The sequence below is a fragment of the Cyclopterus lumpus genome, chromosome 22 (genome assembly GCF_009769545.1).
Source record: "Cyclopterus lumpus isolate fCycLum1 chromosome 22, fCycLum1.pri, whole genome shotgun sequence".
Classification (NCBI taxonomy): domain Eukaryota; kingdom Metazoa; phylum Chordata; class Actinopteri; order Perciformes; family Cyclopteridae; genus Cyclopterus; species Cyclopterus lumpus.
This window is the reverse complement of record NC_046987.1, coordinates 16,405,450-16,427,073: the sequence shown is the minus strand read 5'-3', so window position 1 is coordinate 16,427,073 and position 21,624 is coordinate 16,405,450. Positions and strand designations below refer to the sequence as shown.

At 44.6% G+C, this 21,624-nt stretch overlaps 1 protein-coding gene across 1 annotated transcript in view; it reads right to left on the bottom strand.

Moving 5' to 3' along the window:
* Positions 1–720: 720 nt before the first annotated feature.
* Positions 721–21,624, bottom strand: part of atrn (attractin) — a 109,846-nt gene continuing 88,942 nt past the window's right edge. The window contains exons 27-29 of the mRNA XM_034525536.1: positions 16,941–17,048; positions 4,907–5,021; positions 721–1,157 (exon numbers count right to left, since the gene is read on the bottom strand). Of these exons, the coding sequence (XP_034381427.1) occupies positions 1,033–1,157; positions 4,907–5,021; positions 16,941–17,048 (348 nt within the window). The 3' untranslated portion in view covers positions 721–1,032. The remainder of the gene's footprint in view (positions 1,158–4,906; positions 5,022–16,940; positions 17,049–21,624) is intronic.

The following is a 21,624-nucleotide window of genomic DNA, read 5'->3' as shown; positions in this document are numbered from 1 at the left end:
AAAGGTTTCAATCGGCGCCGGCCAGCCAGCCAAGCCTGGATGAGATGTAGCTTTGGTCTTGTTTTGTGCTCGGGCCGCGCTGTCAGAGAGGCTGGAAAGGTGGTCGGCTCTGTGCGGCCACAGAATGAGAGAGACAAAGGAGGGATTGGGGGGGGGGGGGGGGGGCAAAGCTCCAGACAGGCCTCAGAGAAGAGTGCGGCAGAAGACACAGAGGCCGATTAGAAGTGTCACAGACTCTTCAGACGGGCATCGGCTGCTCGGCTGGCCTCCTACAGTTGATCCCCGTTGAAGGAGGACTGAACACGCCGTTTGCTCGGAGGCCAAACTGTACAGGACTCCGGTGACAGAGGCCCTCAGTGCTGAGCTGACAGCAGGCGAGAATGGGCAGCTAATGGGTACAAGGGCCTGGAAAGTTGCTTTTTGGAAGTGTGTGTTCTGTGTTTTGTGTGTGTGTGTGTGTGTGTGTGTGTGTGTGTTTGTGTGCATGCGCAGCTAAACGTCTCCAGTTTTGTTCCTGCCTTCAAAATAAAACAATACAAAAAAAAACAACAACAAACCCCACCCCCCAACAATAACTTAAGTAAAACGATAACGTAGAGGGTTGCAAAGTCTCTTTTCAAAAACTACGAGACGAGGATTCTCTTCTAGCAGCAAGCCGCGGCCGCCTCGACTCTAACGAGGCGGTGTCGACAAATGTAAAATGTTTTTTCTTTTCTTTTTGGAGGGGGAAAGGGTGAAGCCAGCACCCGCTCTGTCCCTTCCTCCCTCTGTGTCCAATTCCTGTCATTCAGTTCGTGGGGACCCATAGTTTCTCGTAGGAGGAGAGGGAGGGGAAGCCCCACTGAGGCTCCGGTCCGCCGAACGACTCGGCCCCTCGCCCAAAATCTTCTAGTCCTGCGCCCCCCAGCATGCACCTCTCCCTGCCGCGTAGCGGAGCTGGGCGGGAGTCTGCGAGGGAGGGGGCCAAAGCGGTGGGGGCTGATGGGAGAGCATCGGGTGGCGGGGGTGGTAGAGGAGGACAGGTGGGCGCGGTCAGATACAGGTGGATGGCTGTGCGGTGGGCTGCTGTTTGCGGTTCCTCAGGCCTCCGGACTTCTCCTTGTAGCCCGCACACATCTGCTGGGACACGTCCACCAGCGCACTGGCCACCGCCAGACCTGCACAGGCACACAGAAATATTACAATTAGGTGATGATTATGAAGCAAACATTTATGTGTACGAATAAGAGCATACAGTATTCACTAAGATACGAATTGTTATAATAATTATTTGCAATAAGTAGCCAAGAAATGAATGTAACAAAATTGTGTTACAGTTAAGTTGAAAATAAAAAACAAAATCTCTTTATGCTAAGCATATTTTTGTTTTCCAGAACCTTTAAGGAGCTGAACGACGACCATCTGTGACTCAAACCTTCCTTTAAAGCTCTCGTGTTTCTTTGATTGATCCATTTCTCTGCTTTTCTGAAATTAGAGCCCGACTCCGAGTCGACATTAGCTCATTGAAGATGAGATGATGAGCCAGAGAACACTGGAAGGTTTATAAAATGTCAGACTCACGACATATTAGAGTATTTTTACATTGTCCCTTTGTGTTCGCTGTACAAATAAACTTGCCTTGCACCTACTCCACTTCCTTTTTTGCAAGGCATTGTGGGTCAATAATATCCATCAACAGCACAAACAAATTATTTTTAATGACTTTGTCTGTATTCGTATTTACTTAATTTAGTCAATATCCCACCATAAACACTACGTACACAAAGTGGAACACACGCGCACACACACACGCACGCACGCAGGTGCAACCAATCATTTAGTTATACCACACTTCATTAACATGTATTAATGCTCTTTGAGCCATGAAATTCCAATAAACTCTGTTTATCTGCAATGATGGATGCATTTCCCTTGATCAAACACACGTGGCCAACGGCGAAATATAAATCCCAGGGGAGAAGCTGTGGGGAGAATCGTGTCCTGGGAAATCAGACAGTCTTCGGTGAAACAGGCAGCAACCATTAGCTTGTGTCTCGATCTAAAAGCCGGTGCAGGATGTTGAAAAAGCACTCGAAACGGGGGCCGGATACAAATCACAGGCTACAAAATCCTCTTGGCTGTTTTGGAAAACCAGGAGGGCGGCCATTTTGGAAGAAGCTCAACTGTAAACAGATGTGCTGTGAGGTCACGGCGGATTGGAAACGACCGCGGCCAGATGGGAAGCGAGTTAAAAGCATTATAACAGGGGGACCCCTCGCGGGCACGGGGCGATGCTGGGAACACGACGAACACGGTCTCAACAAACGCCGCCTGAGGGGAAGCTCCACCGAGGCAGTTTTGTTATGACAAAAGGACTATGTGGTAATTAATAAGGGCCTGGGGCACGCCGATGGTCTGGGGACTGTGACTGTGGGAGACGAGAAAAGAAAGAGTTGAGTTCTTGTTTGAGTCCTTAAAGAAGACAGAAAGGAAGAAAAGACAACTTCTGTGTCCTGTCTGTCTCGGAAAAGAAACACAAGGGAAACAGATGAAGGACGGATGGGAATGTAAAGAGAGTGACACACAGAGCAGAGGATGCAAGGAAGAAATGTGCTTAACTCTCAGTGCTTTTAGAAAGACGAGAGTGTGTGTGTGTGTGTGTGTGTGTGTGGGGAGGGGGGGGGGGACGCAGACGTATGAAAAGACTTCAGACTGCACTTTAAACCCAGAGCTCACAGACGAGAGGGGAAAGAGGGGAAAGAGGGGAAAATTGCAGAATGCGTCCAAGCAGAGAGGCGACAGCCCACCGAGGGAGAAGGATGACAACGAGGGCGACAAGCAGGCGGCAGCCATCATTTCACCACCAAGGACCGAGACGACAGAATGAGGGAATGGGGGAAAGCGGGGAGAGCGCCGCGGCCTCTTAAGAGTCAATACATCCTTGTCACATCAATGGCGCAAGCGTGAAATAATTACTGTAAACAGATGAGAGCGCGGTCAACGTGATTGGTGGCCTCCGGTTTTACGATTTTGTCAGTGTCTCCCAACACATATTCCATAATCCCCGATTCTTCTCTTTCTGTCGCAGAGGATCGCCATTGTTATTCTTTTCTCCCTCACTTTATGCGAGAGGATTTCACTGTCTGGAAAAATAAAAAAGGTTGTTCTGTTTGCACTGGAAGAGACTCACTCCGTTTGGTTTCATGAGGAATCTGTGTGTCAAACAGCGACGCAGAGACACATTTCTGTGAAATTAATGCAATATGCAGTGTAGACACGGACGGAAACTGCTAATATTTATTCTTATATATTATATGTGAGACCACGTCCCTACTATATGAACAGCTGAATTAATCAGGTGGCCCCGGGACAAAAAATTCAGGCCCCCTGTGACCTCCACAACTCCAGGTTTTCATTAGTGCAAACAGCAGACTATACGGGAGGGGGAAGCTCTGGTCCCAGTTAGTTGAAGGTAATTTGATTTAAAGGAACTTTCTCCAGGAATATGCATGATGTGAGAACAATAGGAGTTGTAAAAAGGAATCCTAACTATTATTTAGCTGAACAAAACAAGTATCAAACTTGTGTTTGATTATATGCTGCAATAATCCACTTTTTGTTTTTGTAGAGGGATCCAGTGCGATGCCAACTGGTCTATAAAAAAAACGTCATCCTGCAGCACTCTCCATAACAAAAGGTCCGAGGACAAGATTCTGACCTTTGGCAAAACTGGACCACAACATGAAGTAATAATCGAGGATCCACCTTGATCGTTGTCATATTTTAATGTGTTGCAAATCTCATAAATGCAGTTCATCAAATTGCCAAAGTGGTCTGGTACCCAGTGGGCCACCAGTTTATAGACCAGCCGTGACTAAGCCGGCTACATCTTTTTGGGTTAATGTCTTGGCCTCTCTTTTCTGAATAGCTCTCCAAGATCGATGACTCTGTAAATGCTTCTCTCGCATTGTAACCAAACCAATGACAACGCCTCTGCTCACAAGTACGGCGGGCCGAGCCAACTTTCTGTCATCACCAAGTCTCGCTGGGATCCGTCGTCGTTAATGACACAATACAAATGTGTATATGCATTTATGTTTCTGTTACCAGATGACTCCACAAGCGCAGTGATTTGATCGATGGGGTGCTGCGGCAACAGCAATGGCTGTTTACCTGGTAAAGAGCGCGGCACTTATAAGCCGCACTTTGATTTATATTTATAGTCGTTTGTCTGACAGCAGAAACGGATCAAATGCACGATGTGAGAGAACAACTAAACTGCGTGTTAAGCTATGCTGAAAACCACCGTAACAACAAAAAAAAAGGTGCAATGTGTTAGATCTGGCAGGAAGAAAAACAATATCAAAAGAGTATGAAGAGATAACAACATGTCAAAGACATTTATGTGATGCATTACAGAGATATCAACTGAGAGGAGAACGCTAACCAGCTAGTGTAGCATGCGGACAGGTATCACACGTCGCACCCTCAACCGGAGGAAAACACATTTAGCTGGAAGTCAGGCGAGAATCAAGGATGCAACACATTCTGTTGTTGTTGTTGTTGTTCAGGAGGAATACAAAAGGTTTCTCTTGGCTGCAGTTCAGGTGTTTCCGTGTGTGCTCAGTCAGAACTTTGGGCAAAACAACCTGAAAACTCTCGTGTGGACAGAAGTCATCTGCAGATGTACTCAGTGTACTCACTTTAATCCCCTTATTGGGGACATGGTCTGGCAATCTGAAGGAAGGGTAATATGAAGGAAATAAGAAAAGGGAGGGAAAGTACGAGAGCATAAAAGAGCTTCATAAGCCGGAGGAAGGAAAGTGGCTCAAGGAGAGGCGGTGGAAAAATGGTGAGCAGCAATCAAACAGAGGCGGATGGCATGAGGGAGGAAAACAAGCGACAGGTTTCAGTGGCTTCGTCTTACCAGACTGTCCTGGAGGAGGGATGCCGCCGGTGCCTCTGGGTAACCGCACGAAGATGGAGAGCACGGCGGCTTTGTTGCCGAAGCAAGGCTCTAGGGCGATGGGCTTTGGGACGGACTGCGGAAAAAGAAGAAAATAGAAACAGAGAAAAATTACCCATCACAAACCTCCTAAATCCTTGGGAACGCGCGCTGCTTTCAAAGACAACGGATAACAGAGGCTTTGCTGTCACTGTTCTTGTTTGTGTCAGCAACCACAAACTGGAATAACTTGAGATACACAGATTGATCTGTGGGCACAAATTGGATCCCTCCCCCCCTCCCAAAGTCACGCGCTGTGCACAAATTCATGACAATGCCGCCCGTGTGCGGCGCGGAGCCGCGACTGGATATCAAGTGGCGGCCCTGGGAGCGGAGATTTGTGTCTGCGGCGCACTCCTGTTGCTGCAGGCTGCCGCACACACCTGACTCAATACCTGCTGTTTATCTGGAACTCATCCATATGTGGGGATGAGCTTCCCGCCTGTAAACACTGGCCGGATCGGCTGCCGCTCGGCCTCGTACAATATTCATGGCTTTACCTCGACGGAAGATATGGATATGAAGAACGACTACGGCGCCACCTCGACCGTATACAGATAGCTTCCCATTTATTTCTCACCATCTTTCTCTCTATTTCGTGAGCCGGACAGGAAACTGGGCCATGGCATGGTTTCACACACTCCTGACACACACACACACACACACTCCTGACACACACACACACACACTCCTGACACACACACACACACACACACACACACACACACACACACACACACACACACACACACACACACACACACACACACACACACACACACACACACACACACACACACACACACACACACACACACACACACACACACACACACACACACACACACACACACACACACACACACACACACACACACACACACACACACACACACACACACACACACTAACGCCCCAAGTGGCATTGCTGCAGGAGTGTGACACATACATTCCTCACATGCAACACAGTTTTCACACTCACACACTTTTCCCCTTTTCACATGCACACACACGGTGTAAATGTACACATTGGGAGCGGGGCAATAATGATATTCAGGCTATGACCCATTTTACACAATTATTCTCTGCTCCATCTCTCTGAGGCTTACCTTTCATAGCGGAAGGATACACAGGCTGTCACACAGGTAGCTTGGGAAGTGGCACAAAGACCTAGATGCCTCTGTGTGAGTGTGTGTGTGTGTGTGCGTGTGTATTCAGTTAAGATGATGATGTTGTACCAGAGGGGGGGGATTCTATATTTGTTTATGCTGCTGCATATGTGTGTTTATAGCACCTATGTTTCCACTGTGCAACCGGCTGTGTTTAGGTACGATCTGACGGAAAAGGGCAGTCTGTAATGTTATCGTCTGTTATTCGCACTGAAAGTGTGTTGGCGGTTTAAAGCCCTTTTCCCAAATGAGTTTTTCTGTAAAAAGCCACAACTGCTATCTCACTTGGTCGGACACATTTTTTTCACATTTCCATAACACTTTGTGTGTCATGGTAATGTTCAGCCCTGCTTTCTAAGGCTGGAAATTATGGTTCTCAGATGATGTAAGTCTGTCTATGTGTCTACACAGAGAGGGGTGTTATGGGTAACTGTACGTTGCAGTAACAAAGAAGAATGTACATGTATAAATGTATATTTAAACTAAAAGGCTGCATGAAAATCTTTTTTTTATATAATATATATATATATATATATATATATATATATATATATACACAGAGCATTTATTGAGGTTTTGGATGTTTTAGGAAGATTTTTTTGTAATTGTGGTGATATAATTTTAAATGATGGTGCCGTTAGTTTGCTGCTACACTGCCCCTGTTAGCCTCCCAGATGTGTGCAGCAAGCGGGAGGGCAACCTTTTATTGGACTGCAGGGAAAATGCTGCTTTTGAAAGGCTAGAAGCAAACAAATATTAATCAAAGCAGAATATTTCAGGCATTATCAAAGTGGGGGCCGTGGGCCAAAGTTGTTAAAAGGTAAATAAATAATGTAACTCGCTGTTTATGTCATCGCCAACTTTTGCGAGGCAATGTGCTCTTTAAAAATGAAGGATCCATAATTTAAAAAAAAAATCTTTTTTTAATAATCTGAGAGCGGTGGGCAGATTGGCACGATTGAGGTAAGAAAACTAAATGGAGAGGCAGAAAAAGTGGTATACAACGAAAGGTATTTCAAATAACTTGGGCTCCTAGTACCGTTCTGCATCTTAACGATACATTAAATACAGTTTGTGTTTGCTTTTGGTCCGGAGCAAATGTTTTAGTTTTGGCCCTGCAAGGTAGAAAGTTTGATCCTCCCTGCGTTACATATACGTCGGAAACAATCCGATGCAACTATCCCTGGAATCTACTTCTACAAATATCAGCCTGATCTTTATTTGCCGCTGTGAAGAAATACAATGTTTAAACTCACGCTCATGTTAGATTATTCTCGCTGGTGTGTTTTAATCTCTTTTCCTCCTGCACACAAGAGGGGACGAAACAAAGGAACAGAGAAAAGCCCAATGATCATCCATTTGCCTTCATTTTCTTTGTTTCATTTTGGCAAACTGCTTACACTATGAATACCCAGCATAAAGCTTTACATACAGCATGTGAGTAATTAAGAATAAACTGAGAGAAATGATCTAACGTCTTATCATTTCCAAGTCTGCTTGGACGTTGTAAGACTAATACAACAGTGAGGCATATTTTATATTACTTCCGATAAGAGACTTTATCCGGGATGGTTAGACTCGTAAAGAAGGGCCAAGACATTCTGTCGGAAATGTCATTTTTCGCAAAAAGCTGAGAATTATGTAAAGAATACATGTTTGAAACCCCAATTACTTTAACAGATAATGAAGCCTGCAAAATTACAAGTGTCACGTCTGAAAGGGGCGTTTACGATCTGTATGTGTGATTTCAATAAGCCTTTGTTTATAGCTATGTTATACACACTATGAGAAGTCACTATGCGAATGCATCTGTGGACACCGAGGGTTATTAGGGGAGGTTGTGTTTGCATGCATGCCTCTGAGCTTGCAGCAATCTTGCACTCGCACGCATGCAGCGTTACAGCCTCCCGAGCCCCAATAAAAACATTAAAAAAAACTGACAGGGGGAATAGTTCAGATGCAGACAAATGGGCTCGCCTGCCGCTGGAAACTGCAGTTAAACCAGCAGCAGCAGCATCAACAAGCAACATAAAATAACAAATACCCAGACGCATGTTTGGATACCAGAGTTATGCAGAGCACCTCCACCTCTGACTTCCTGACACGGTGGCTTTGACTTTGAGAAACGAGCGTGATTAATGTGAGCAAATAAAAGACGAGGGTCACCGCTTTGCATTTCCTCTTCTCCCTCGCCAACTCCCTCCTCGATTATCCGTCTGCCTCTCATGTCAAGTCAGGTTTATTTTAAGAGGCCACAATTAGGACATGTTTGTCCCAAAGGGCCTGACAATGTGTACAGCATATGACACGAAGACTCAGACATCTTGGAAACACCTAATCCAAGAAACCCAGAGCTTCATCTATTTGATGTTTTCCATTAAAGACATTCAGAAATATTTACTTTCACTCCCTTCTTCTTTCCTTGCATATGTTACTTGTAGCATTAACACATCAACATCAATTCTAATAATAATTGGCATAAACAAACAGGACCATTACCGAGTAGATTGGCAGCCTCTAGCAACCAGCCGTTGAACAGTGATGTATTTATCTCCTGAGCAAAGTAAGAAACATAAATAATGATGATAACAGCAATGACGGGTTGCTCCAGAGAAGTGAGGGACAGTTTCTATGAGAAAAACTAGACCCAACAACACCGCTGCTGTAAGAGAGAAGCTACAAATCATCTTACTTTTGCTCAATTAAACAGCATGAAGGTATAACAATAATTTGACCTTCGTGAATGCTGCACAGGACGCTTTTATCTCATCTGAATGTGATCCGTGTCCTACATGAGCCGCTTGAATGAACTAAAACTTCTCAGTAGTGTGACACGAGAGATGTTTACAACCTTCCAAAGGTACAATCTGTAGTGTAATAATAAACACCATCAATAGCAGGGTAACACAATGGGGATTGAGCCGACAGTCCACTGATGAAGCTCTTGGAACAAATCCCACTGATTCGTTTTTTATGATCTCCGCTGGCTTTTAAATGAGTGAACTGGTACTGTGGCCAAAACAAAGTTTTTAAAAAAGAGCTGTGACTAGAGACGATGAAACAACTTCCAACTGACTGTTTGTATCTGCCATTACTGCTCATCGTCATTGGTGCAGCGAAAGAGAACGAGAGGGAGATGATGACTTAAAGACGTTCCACCTGACCAAACGGCAACCTCCGGTTCTCAAGAGTGAAGCCAATGAGGAAGTGTTTTAAAACGTGCAGTCGCTCTACTGACCAGCAGGGGGCGACTCCTCCGGTCGCAAAAAAGTAGTCCCGATTGTATAGAAGAAGAAAAATGAGTCTACTTCTCACTTGATTTATTCCCTCCGTAAATATTGTAAACATCTCTAGTTTCAAGTCTTCTTCAATACAGCATGATGTTCATTTAGTAAATGATGGTCCATTTAGAGTCAAATAAACCATAAACCATACTTTAGGGGGGCTTACTGTGATTGACAGGTTGCTGTCACATTGAATGGCTATTGCTGGAAAAAAAAAAGGCCGTCCTTAAATCGTATGAAACATTTTGTTTTTAGAGTATTTAACTTAACCAACTATTTTGTTTTATATTCAAATTGTCAAGATTAAGTTTTACGACAGCAAAAGCCATCGCGGTCTTTTTTTTAGGCCGATAAAACATTAATATCCCTTACAGCCTGGTGTGATAAGTGAGTGATGACGCAATAACTAGAAAAGACACTCAGTAAAAGGATCATTTCTTTCCATTCTCAAAATCATGGTGCAAGAACTTCATTATACGCAGCTTACATGGACGGCTGAGGAATGTGAATAAAAGTACCGCCAACTATTATAGTACAGCATTAATGGTGGTGCAATATCACACTTGGCTAATTTCGTTCCTCCATCTCTTGGTACAAAGAAAGATGAAACAATTATTTTGGCCTTGCCAGAAGCGATTCAACCGGGCTGGGTTTGCTCCGGTCCACGGGCCTGTTTTTGCCTCGGGGCAAAATGTATTTCTCATCCAGCGTGTTTACAAATGGGAGAAATGAGGGCTGCCCGTGATAACCTGAACACATCTGTAGTCTATGTGTTTAAAAAAAAGAAATAAAAAAAAAAGACTGGCAGCTTTTAATTTCACAGCTAAGGGCTGTCACAAGGCTCGGCTGCCAAGTCTGATTTCCACTGCAGCAGCTGCAGGGTGCTCTTAGGCTCTCGCTTGTTTACGTGCTCGCCTCTTTCTTTTCCAACGCCAGCATCTCATATTCGAACCAGAAAGGGAATAGACACGCATTCGGAATAGGAAGACTGGCTTTGCTGTCAAGGCTGATGTGGGATGAGACGTTGGGATTGTTTTGGATTTCAACTCTTTTCCTAATCGATCCCAGTGAGTAAATGAATAGTCTTCTTCAGTGCGACCATTGTCTCCAGTGTTCAACCTCATTCTCAACCTGCCGAGCCTGGAGCTTCGCTTCCCGTTTTAGACAAAAACAAAAAAAAGGTGTGCCCTAAAAAACAAAACAAACCCCCCCCCCCCACAAAATGTATCTCCTGCAACACAGACATCTACTTAATTTTGTCCTGAGCGGAAATGATGGGTGGCTGTGGGTGGCGATTCGGACGACTAAAACACCTTGAAAAATTCAATTATCCATCCTTTTAAACTCTTTGAGTATGTGGATTAAAATTTGTTTTGCCTTAGATGTTCCCCAAAGGTAGTGTCTTTTCCCGTGGTCTTCTTCAGAGGCTGCGTGTGAATGACATTCCCCAGCAGATGCCTTTGTTTTATAGCGCTGAGGCCCTCCGCTCAACCCCCCCCGCCCAACATCTCCCACCAGCACCACTCCGGAGAGTTATCTGGACCGGCCAGGCAGAACGGCTAAAGGTTTTGTTAAATTACCTCCAGTAATTAGCTCAGCACGTAGGATCGCTGCTGAACACACACACACACACACACACACACACACACACACACACGCTGATGTGGGCATACACTGGCGGCTGCATGCTGCTCTGCTTTCATCCGCTGCATTCAACTCCACTTCAGCAGCAGCTGGGGATGAGCTTCCCCTCCGCCAGCGACGAGAGCGAGTCAAACTCCCTGTTGCTATGACTCACAGGGTACAGACACTTCCACTGAGCCCACTTTGATGAGTTTTCAGTTGGCTTCTGTTTGCAAAAGGAACTGTTTTGTGAGCCTGCGATGATGACGCCATATTGCTATGTATTTAAACAGAGTTTATGGGAGATAAACAGGACGAGTTTAGGTGAACTTTATCTCACCGAATTAGAATTTTGGTTCTCGATCGGAACCGGACGAGATAAGAGCGCGGCTCTATAAACTGATGCAAAAAACGGCCACGACCTGCATCTTTAATACATTTTAGCAGCAAATACTCAGCAGCAGACTCTTTGACTTGAAATACGTTGTAACAAAAGTGCGTTAACGTTTAAAAGACCAATCACAGCACCTTTCGTCTCTGCTCTCTCACCTCGAGTCATTTCTATTGGAACTCTTTGTTGGTTAAGGTGAAAATTACTTGTGGAAACGGGGTCGTGAGAGGCTACCTGAAACCAGTTCTGAGGCCGGCACCTGCAAACACTTCTGCTTTCCCGAAACAGTTCTCAACCAGGAGATATTACAACACTGTGTAATGAAAGACGCTATAAATAACATCGCAGACAAATCAACTTCTAGATATAAATAAAAACGTGTGACGTTAAAAGGTAGAATTGTGTGACACCTCATCTCCACATCATATGGAAAACATTCGGATAATCTGCTGTCACCTCCAGTTTGCTGCGTAACTCCTCTTACACGTGTGCAAGCTCAACAAAACGTCTGTTAGATTCTGTACTAATGAGACGAGTCTTCACCACATACTTATTCATCACAAAGCATCATAATTGAGCATTCTTCTGGTGTTTGATCTTTGAACTTGCCTGTAATTCTGCCAATTATGGAGTGTCACATAGTTGTTTCTTATTTAAACCAGCAATATGCTTTTAATTTAATACTATTTATAATGAGTGGAGGTAGACAGCTCGACAGAAGAGAACTGTGCACCACAATCATGTGATGATAAACCAGACTAGTTCCTCGCTGTCCGGGTTTTACTCGCGTGCCACGATATCTATAAATAAAACCAGAGCAGACGGCGTGAGAAAGGTAATCATCTGCCCGTGATGCCGGGGCCGCAAGCTCCATTTGGCAGACGCCGAGTGAATATATCTCATCGGCGGAGCAAGTTTGGACTTCCCACCGAGGCTATAAACAACTTTAATGATCTTCAGCTCGCTGTGTGGCGCCCGGCCCCCCCCCCCCCCCCCGTACACTCCGGTCGCGGGTCTTAATACACGACTGCAGCCTTCTGATAAAGCAGCAGGGAAACAAGGGGAGGAACCCGCTCCGAGTTGCTCAATCTGAGCCCGGGAGGAGATAGGATAGCGTGCGCTCACCGCTCGAGCTGGTGAAGGCGGAGAAAGCTGAGGAGGTAGATCTAAATTGGATCTCTGCTTCCCGCGATGCTCCCGCCCTGATGAAGAGGAGGAGAGCAGGCCGGGAACAATGGAAGAGAAGAAGAGCAGAGGCGGGAGAAGTAGAGGTAAAGCAAAGACGGAGGACGAGGTGGATGGAGACGGATTTCCACGCACGCACACACGCACGTACGCACACAACAACAACAACAACAACAACATGCAGAAGAACACACAAACAGAAGCAGCAGATAAGCCCGACAGAAAAGCCCAGACAGCTGATAGGATCACTGACGGGCTCGTAAATTAGAGGAGAACGCCACAGAAAAGTAAGGATGTCAGACAGGAGACGAGAGCGAGAGGAAGAGAAAAGATACAAAGAGAAGTAAAGAGAGAAGAGGCAGGAAGAACGTGAAACTAACAGAAGGAAAACAAGGACACAAGATAATTAAATGTGGCAAAACAAAATGAATGGAATTATACATCTATTATACAGAGACGGGGGAGCAATTGAAAAGAAACAACAGGTGAGAAGAAGGGCAAAAAAGACAAACAAGAGTTGATGAATTAAAAAGATAACATAAAAGATTGAAAGAAGATCAATAGAAACTATGAAAAAAAGGACTAAAAGAAGAGAGGAAACTGAAAGAAAAATAATTAAAATAGGAAAGGTGTAAAGAAATGGAAGAAATGAGGAGAGGCGTGAGGACAAGCACAACAATAAATCGCAAAGAACAGAGAAGAGCCGAGAAAAGAGAAAAAAACATATATTAAAGGGAACAAAAGAGAGTAGAATAGAAGCAGAGACGAGAACATGAACAAACAGGACGAAATGGAGAACAGAGGCAAGCGGGTTCGTTCCTGTTGGAGCAGGGGGTCTGATTAGCTGCTGGTCTACCTTGTGTTGGGGGAGCCGAGCCCCCCTGAGATGCATGGCCCCTGTCAGAGCCGAGGGGGCCCCCGAGCCACCCTGGCGAACCAGCCCTATAATCCTGCACGACGTCTACATTCGGAGGTCATTCATCACAAAGTGCACAGTCACAGGTGCGGGCTGCAACTTCTAGAACTTGGCACAATTCCTCCTTTCTAAACGCGTGCGCTCGGTGTCTGCGTTTGAATGTGCTACAGCCTCCTCTGACCCCCCCCCCCGGACCGGAGCATCAAACTCTCCTCTTCAGTGGAGTGTTCTCGGCCATCATCTCCAGCTCAGCTTGATCTTTATGTTCAAAATCGACCCCTTCCTGCTACTTCAGCGGGCTCGAGGGCTACTCATAATCTGGTGAACCGATTCTGCTGTGTTTACACCGACGACGCCGCCACTGAGCTTGAACTCTATAATAAAAATATTTCATTTTAAATCTAATTCAGCAGCTAATTCTGCCCGTGGCTTGGTAAAAGAGTGAGATCAGATGTTGTGAACTTCACACATCAAAGTCTGTTTACAGGTCGGCAGCGCCACTGCATGAATGACTAAAAATAAATAAATGTGAAAATATTTTTGTGGCTCCAGAGGGAGTTGTGTGAAGTCTGATGAATTGCCTTAAGTGATGTCAGTCGAGTCGGCGTCGCTCGCGGCTGAAGACTACGCGTTTGAAAATGAAACAAAGAAGTGAGCTCAGCGGACCACTGCTGCCGTTCTCTCAAGGCTACATTAGCGGGACGCACCCCAATCTCTGATCAAGCTGCCAGTGGTGGAGTTGCATCGTGGGTAATGTCATCTGATCTGGGCTTGGGTCTAAGCTTGGACAGCATGAGGGTACCGTCCGGACGATTAATCAAACGTCGGTCTCCATCATCTGCCTCACGAGAGATCCTCTTTTTCCAAGGAGTGCGACGTTAAGCAGTCAAGTTAAGTTACCGCTGACAAAAACACGACATATCAGGATTCCTTCTGTCCAATAACAACAAGAAACTTTTGGTGTGAAGAATTTAGGGGAGAATGTGTCCGTCACTGAATTAGCGGAGCTTTGTTAGCGGGGGGGGGGGGGGGGGGGGGGGGGGGGGGGGGACTTTTATTGAGAAGGGGGATTCAACAGAAGCCCTCAGGCCACGCCCACACTACTACGTTTCCATTTTAACACACACACACACACACACACACACACACACACACACACACACACACACACACACACACACACACACACACACACACACACACACACACACACACACACACACACACACACACACACACACACACACACACACACACACACACTTGCCCAGGCGTCTGAGATATCCCTCTCCCACAGTCTGATACGGCGGAGGTGAAAGACGTTTCGTTTGTACTGCTCACAGCAATGGGAAAACAAATATATATTTTAAAAACTGGAGCAGCTGGCATTTTTATGGGAACTAGCGTTCTACCTGTGGTGGCAAATTACTGTGACGGATTGTGTTTGCACTTAATCTCCGTAAGTGTCGGGACAAAGAAGTCGTTTTTTATCCAGATCATCATTGTTGATAAGGAGACCTTGCAGACGGTTCTTATCTCCCTCTTTTCCCCTGACTGCATTAATCTCATTGTTAGCAGACAGCAGGTGTTTCCCTCGTTACAAGGAAGTGTGTCTTGTTTACTCCACTGTATAAATCTGATGGGTCTGGTTTCCTCATCAAAAGATTCGTACTATTTAAGCGGTATGACTTCTCTCTCTATCTCTATATTCAGGGAAGACAGTTTTCTTTATTAAACACTTCCAAAGAAAAAAAGTGTCAATAAAAGCAGCAGGGTTTGTTTTTGAATGCTGTGAGCAGAAAAAAAATAAAATAATGTTCATCTTCATACATTGAGGTGGTGGCAGGAGCTTCATAGAAACCTCAGCAAGACCATTATTGGAAGTATGGCAAGCAACTTTTCGTAAAGAACAATATGGAAATGCATTATATCAAGACAAACAACAATAACGGCCACTAAAAGTAATGAATGCAAAACATTACACAAAGGCTAAAATGTGACACGCATTCTGACTTTGGCATTCCTCAGTCATTTGATGATTATTTTATTCACTCATGTTGAAACTTTGGTGTAGTTTATTATTACCCTTTTGTTTTTTGTGGCTTGAATAAAATACCAAAAAACCAAAAGTGTGTCCGGTCTTTTGCGACTCAAATCTTAACTACCGAACCCTCTGACCTGGTGTAATAAAATACCGTCCCAACAGCAGTATCTAAATTTAGAGTCTTTGTTCCACACATCCATATTGACAGATTTCGCTACCTTCGATTTCTCCGTCAGTGATTCAAAAACACAGATGGCCCGACTCGCCAAATCAAGGCCGTTTTGTGAGATGAATCATGACTTTTATAGTGTCCCCTAATGTTCTTAATTTTCATGCCAGCAAAAAAAAAAAAAACGTCGGCGAGTAGGCGATCAAATAAGAATGTCTCAATGTCGGCATGAAAATCTTATCTCCCGTCTAAGTATAGTGTCAGTCTACTCTCATCTGCATGTATTTAACTCCAGGGTTAACTGGATTCCTTCTCATTAGAATTCAAAGCCTACCCGCAATAACTGTCTAACTGTTATAATATGCCGTGCTACTCAGCAGCCCCCTTTCATCATCATCGGGGCCTTCGCGCGGTCCCAGCTAAATGCACACTGCGTTGACCCTCATTAAGTGCACTATCAATGCACTATATCTATCAATGCACACTGAGACACACGGGTTCTAAAGGGGTTCTTCCTGAAGGGATGAGGTTCTTTGCAAGACTTACACCCAGAGAAGCCTCTTTGGAAGAAGTAGTTCTTCAAGTATTATTGAGTGTGAAGGAAAAATACTCAATCGTATGCAAAAGATTTTTAATAACTTGCCAACGTGTCGACATGGCAATCTTCTTCGGGCAAAAAGGATTTTTCTTTTACCTTGAAGAAGTCCCATGTCAGAAGGTTGGTAAATTATTAAATGATCAAATATCTTCTTCAGGGTAAAAATGGAAAGTTTTAGAATCCACGATGTAATATTTTAACTCCAGTTGTCAAAACAGGACAAAACATTGGAATAAAACTCTTCTCCAACACTGGTGTGTTCTCTCACCAGAACAACCTTTTAGCTGGTAGGGAAAGAACCTCTCATAGTGGGATCTGAGGGGAACCTTTCACAGACGGTTCTCGGTACAACCCTTTGTATAAAGGTTCCGCTAGGAACCAAAAAAGCGGCCCTTTCGTTCTCACGGCGGACTGTAATCACAAACTGCAGTCGACAGGCACAAGACCGAGCTCCCGCTTGAGGGAGGATGAGCGACGACACCGATGATGGATGGAGCTTCGTTGTCAGCGCCGGAAAAAATAAGGTCGCTCTCTGGGGTTTGCCGTCGAATGCTCTTAGAAAATAGGTTGCGCTCACCTTGACATTTCCACCTATCAGGTCAGGCGGCTCGTCGTCCGTCTCCAGGGCGACATTGATGGTGGCGAAAGGCCGGCTGGCCATCTGTTGCATCTCCCTCAGCAGTTGCTAAGGAGAAGGAGGAAGAAGAAGAAGAGGAGTGCAAAGGTCAGTGACGGATAAACGCAGGGTGTTCATTGTCGGCTGCGCAGCGGATCTTTTCATCTCATCAAAGTACAGACATTTGATCAATTAAGAATGAACATACATTAATTGTTGCAGCTTTAAGCATAAAAAAAAATGTAAGTGATCATTATCCAGGTCATGAACCTGGCAACATAAAGACATCCTTGATAATAGCATACAACTAATCTATAACATAAGTAAATTATATAGTAACTAAGAATGAGGCCAGACTAGCAATGTGTGTTTGTCTTGGATCCTAATGGTGGAGCTTGTAGAGGTGCAGTTCATTCTAGCTTCTATACTTCCTGTTGGCCACCTTTAAAAAGTGTTCTATAAGCACATTGTTTTGCTTTTGTAGTTGTCAGATGAATATAGTGGAGTGAAAAGTATTTCTCAGTATTTCCATGTTAAAAGTTGTGGTGCAAAATAAACAACCATATCATGGTACTTGTACAGTAAAGTACCCATTAAAGTGTACCCGAGTAAATGTACTATAAAACGTAGCTTCTCCAACCCTACAAGGCAGAAGGATTCTCATTCTGCTCTGATTTATATCCAGGACCTTGGCCAGAGGAAGAGGAGGGAGGTGATTATGAGGGGAGGGGAGAAGGAACAGGAGCTGAGAGAAAGCACCGAAATAAGGCGAATGAGGTGAACGATGCAGAGGGAGAGGAGAACAGGATAGGAGACAATGAGGGGAAGGCCAACGTAAGCCACAGAGACCAGAGTAAACAAGGCGATGCACCTGCGTCGTCGACCGTCAACGCAGCCAAAGTGCTATAAAAAGAGACCCGCCGTCAACTGTCGAGACCCGAATGCAAGCGGCCCCTCGAACTGAAACAAACACACCTGCAACCTTTGCGCAAGCAAGAAGAAACAGGGAGTCAAACGTGTTGGAAAAAACCCCACCTCATCTACCAGTAATTGATCAGTTGTGTGAAATTGCATCTCAGAGCGCTTCAGCGCATAAAAGGAAGTGACGATGGAGAGGGGCTGCGGTGGGTGATGTGTGAGGAGTTTTTACGTGTGGACAAACGTCAAAAAAAGGAGCTTGACCCGATCCGTTGGCCTCTGTCTCATTAGAGACACTTTTTTGGCAGAGGATAAAGGCAGCAGTGCAATTCAACATGAAAGCACTGTAGAAATCACACATAGCATTTCTGTGTCGATGCATGTTCATGAAGGGGCGGGGGTGTCAAAGCTCGCCCACGACCTCCCGGCCGACGCCGCAACAGCTTGTAATTATTCTGATGAGCGTTTTTCATCCTTCTGTGAGGCTCTCGATTGTGTATATTGACTTGTTCGCCTTTTCTCTCTCAATTAAATGCCTTATAATAACATAAGGGTTCCAAAAATAGCTTGCGAGAAAGTCTCTTTCTCTATAGAATAAAAAAAAGAGTGTAAATTTAATGTCCCGGGCTCTCTTTGGGGAGCAAGCCAGCTCATTAATTTCCTGCATGTCTGTCGGTTGTGCGCCAAATCTCCCAACGTTTCTCTCTATAACAGCTGGAGGAGATGAACCTTTATTTTCCCTGAGCCACTACTTTTAAAAATGATTTGGCATAGAGGGAATGTGCTTTTTCACATTCTTGCCGACTAATAAATGAGGTCGATGCGGTCTTTTATGTCCATTAAATACGGGGCTACAGCCAGCGGCTGGTTAGCTTAGCAATAAAAAAAACAAATACGTGGGAAGCTCTGCACAAAGGTAGCACAGTCTACCAGCATCGCTTAAGCTCACCATTGAACATGTTGCAAACTTTTCTTTTTATATAATGTTGTTTGATCAGGAAACAACAAAAAAAGAAAAACTTGGGGTCTTGCCATCACTGTGAGGTTGCCTTTTACTGCGCCAGGCTAGCCGCTTCCCTCTGTTAGCAGTCTTTATGCTAAGCTAACATCATCTATATATTGAATTGACAAAAATGAGAGCGCTGAATAGCGGCGATAATATTTGAAGCACAGGCCATCAAGCCTCTACATTTGGTGGTCCAAATGTAAACTATGTGTAACAACAATACAATATGGGCAATTTAACACAATTTAACACAGCCTGTCGAACCCTGGTGTCTATCTTCTTCTCAAATACGAGTATAACCTTTATCTTACTTCATTTCAGGGTGCTTTTTTTGACACTTCACAAGAATACTGGAGCAATTTTTCAGACATTACTTGTAATCGGGACGGCAATCATTATTCCTAACATTTTATGTACCAAAGGATTAGTCACATTGACAAGATGAATCAGTAAATGATTCATACTGCGACCACATTAATGTCATCTGATAGAAGATGGTGCATAACCCACTTGGAGACTGACTGAATTAATATTAAGATGTTTTTAGTAAGTTAATTTGCTGCAAATTTGCAAGTTAAAACATGAAGGTGCTTAATAAAATAATACAGAATTAGAACTGTTGAGGCGATTAGGAAATGACAAACTGCAACCAGACACTTTAAATACACAAAACAATGTGGTGCATAATAGTAGAACAATAACGACCATGAAGTATGAATGAATCCAAGCACAAAGCCTCATTACCACGTACACGAATAAACAAACAGGCATGAAGCATCCGACATGCCCGGTCCAGCGCCGCGTTGCGATGCGCTCTCTTTCGCTGCCGCCAAAGCAGTCAACCGCGCGGTGACAAATGAACACGCAAACGAGCAACTCATTGTGCCGAGTTCCCGATTTGTCATGATTAGACATCCGGTGTGAAGCCTCCGAGAGCCACAATAAGAAGCCCCCGCGAGTGCGGTGACTGCTGGGTGTGCCGCCACACAGCACCCCGGGGACTCTGCCATCTTGCACTGGAGTCTGGCTTCGACACAAACGACTACCTATTAACTCTTGTTAAGTGCCAATACATTCTGAGACTTTCTGGCCGACCGACCAAAGACAGGACTCGACGCTCCTTCTGGGAGTCGGGTTTCACTCCGAGGTGAGATCACGAACTTAACCTTGTGCGCCTTCATTCACAGCGATGCAACGGGCCGAGCCGAAGAAGAAGAAGAAGAAGAAGTGCGAATCTGCATGCAGACAACAACCTCATTCATAATCGGAGCTCCTCGATAAGCACAAAGCAACATAATTGATTTACTGGATAAAGAGCAGATGGAGGAGCATCTGAATGTTGCGGTAAACAAACTTTGACGATTCAGTCCACCTCCCTCAGCCTCTCTGCAAACCGCCTGGCCTGTTGTCTAACGCGGCGTTAACCTGTGTTTAAAATGGAACACCCGGCTGAAATCATGTGCAGCTTTTCCGTTTTATTCGCAATACAACAAATATTTCCACTGGAACTGTCCACAATTGATAGTTTGTGTTTCTGAACAATAAGCTGCTCCGGTGGAGTTTCTCGCTCAAGGGCAATCAGAGTTCAGCAAGTTTCATCAAGCTGAATTTAAAACATTAAATTTGTTATAGACAATTAGAATAAAACATACAACCAGAAAACTACACTTATTAAAAGGGGAGAGACATGTTTTAATGTGTTCCAAGATAATTTAATCCGTCTCTTGGTAGAATTAGATTGTATTTGTTAAAAAGCTGTAAACATAAAATTTTATTACTATTACTCCATAAAGCTGTGAGCGAACTTGTTAGCCGTCGGTTGCCTCTTACACATCTTGCAGATACAAAGCAACATTATCATTTATTTAATTTTGAATTGTGTTTCTGTGCACATCTCTCTCTTTTGGTTTTGCTTTGTTTGGTCTTTTTCTTTCTCTTCTTACAAAACCAACCTCCTCTATGGCTCCACAGGAACGCTACAAGACATTCTTGCCCTGCACCGTCGCTACGAAATGCACCCCACAACATTAGACCCAACAATCGTTATTAATTTGTCTGTTTGTTTGTTTGTTTTGCCCCGTCATGTTAATCCTGTCGTGTCACCCAATGTTTGAAGTTCTCGTCTCGTCTGTCCCGATTAGCTTCCCTAAATAGAAATGTAGAACAACAACAATAACAATAATGTAATCTAGTTTCGAATTAAAAGACACTTTCACACGTAAAATAACTGCCTGCTGCTACTGGAAATGAGTTTCTGAGTCTGAACCAAAGAAAACCTTTGAGGTCTGTGACATGACATCAGCATGGATCCTGTATCCAGAGGCCACGACACCCCCCAAAAGAGAACATGGTGCCTAACATAGGTCTCTTTTCTTATGATAACAAACTGGACAAGACAGTTTTGTTATACGTGATGAGTTTTAAAAAAATGAAGACCTCAAATGTACAGTCCTGTCCCTAATGACGACACTGAGCAGTGGGTCAGAGGTTTCACACCAGAGGTACAGGAGCACTGAAGATAGAAAGAGACGGGACGCCACTATCAAGGGACGGCGCCGTGAGAATCCTGAGCTCAGCCGTCTTGGACCGAGTCCCACGGAAGATACAATTTGCACAAATCTCATTACGTCGTGCTGCGAGTAGGCAGCTGCTTTACAGCAAACGCTCAGCGCTCCAAAGATAACCAGAAGCCAGAGGAGTTACAGTGCAAGGCGCCTACTT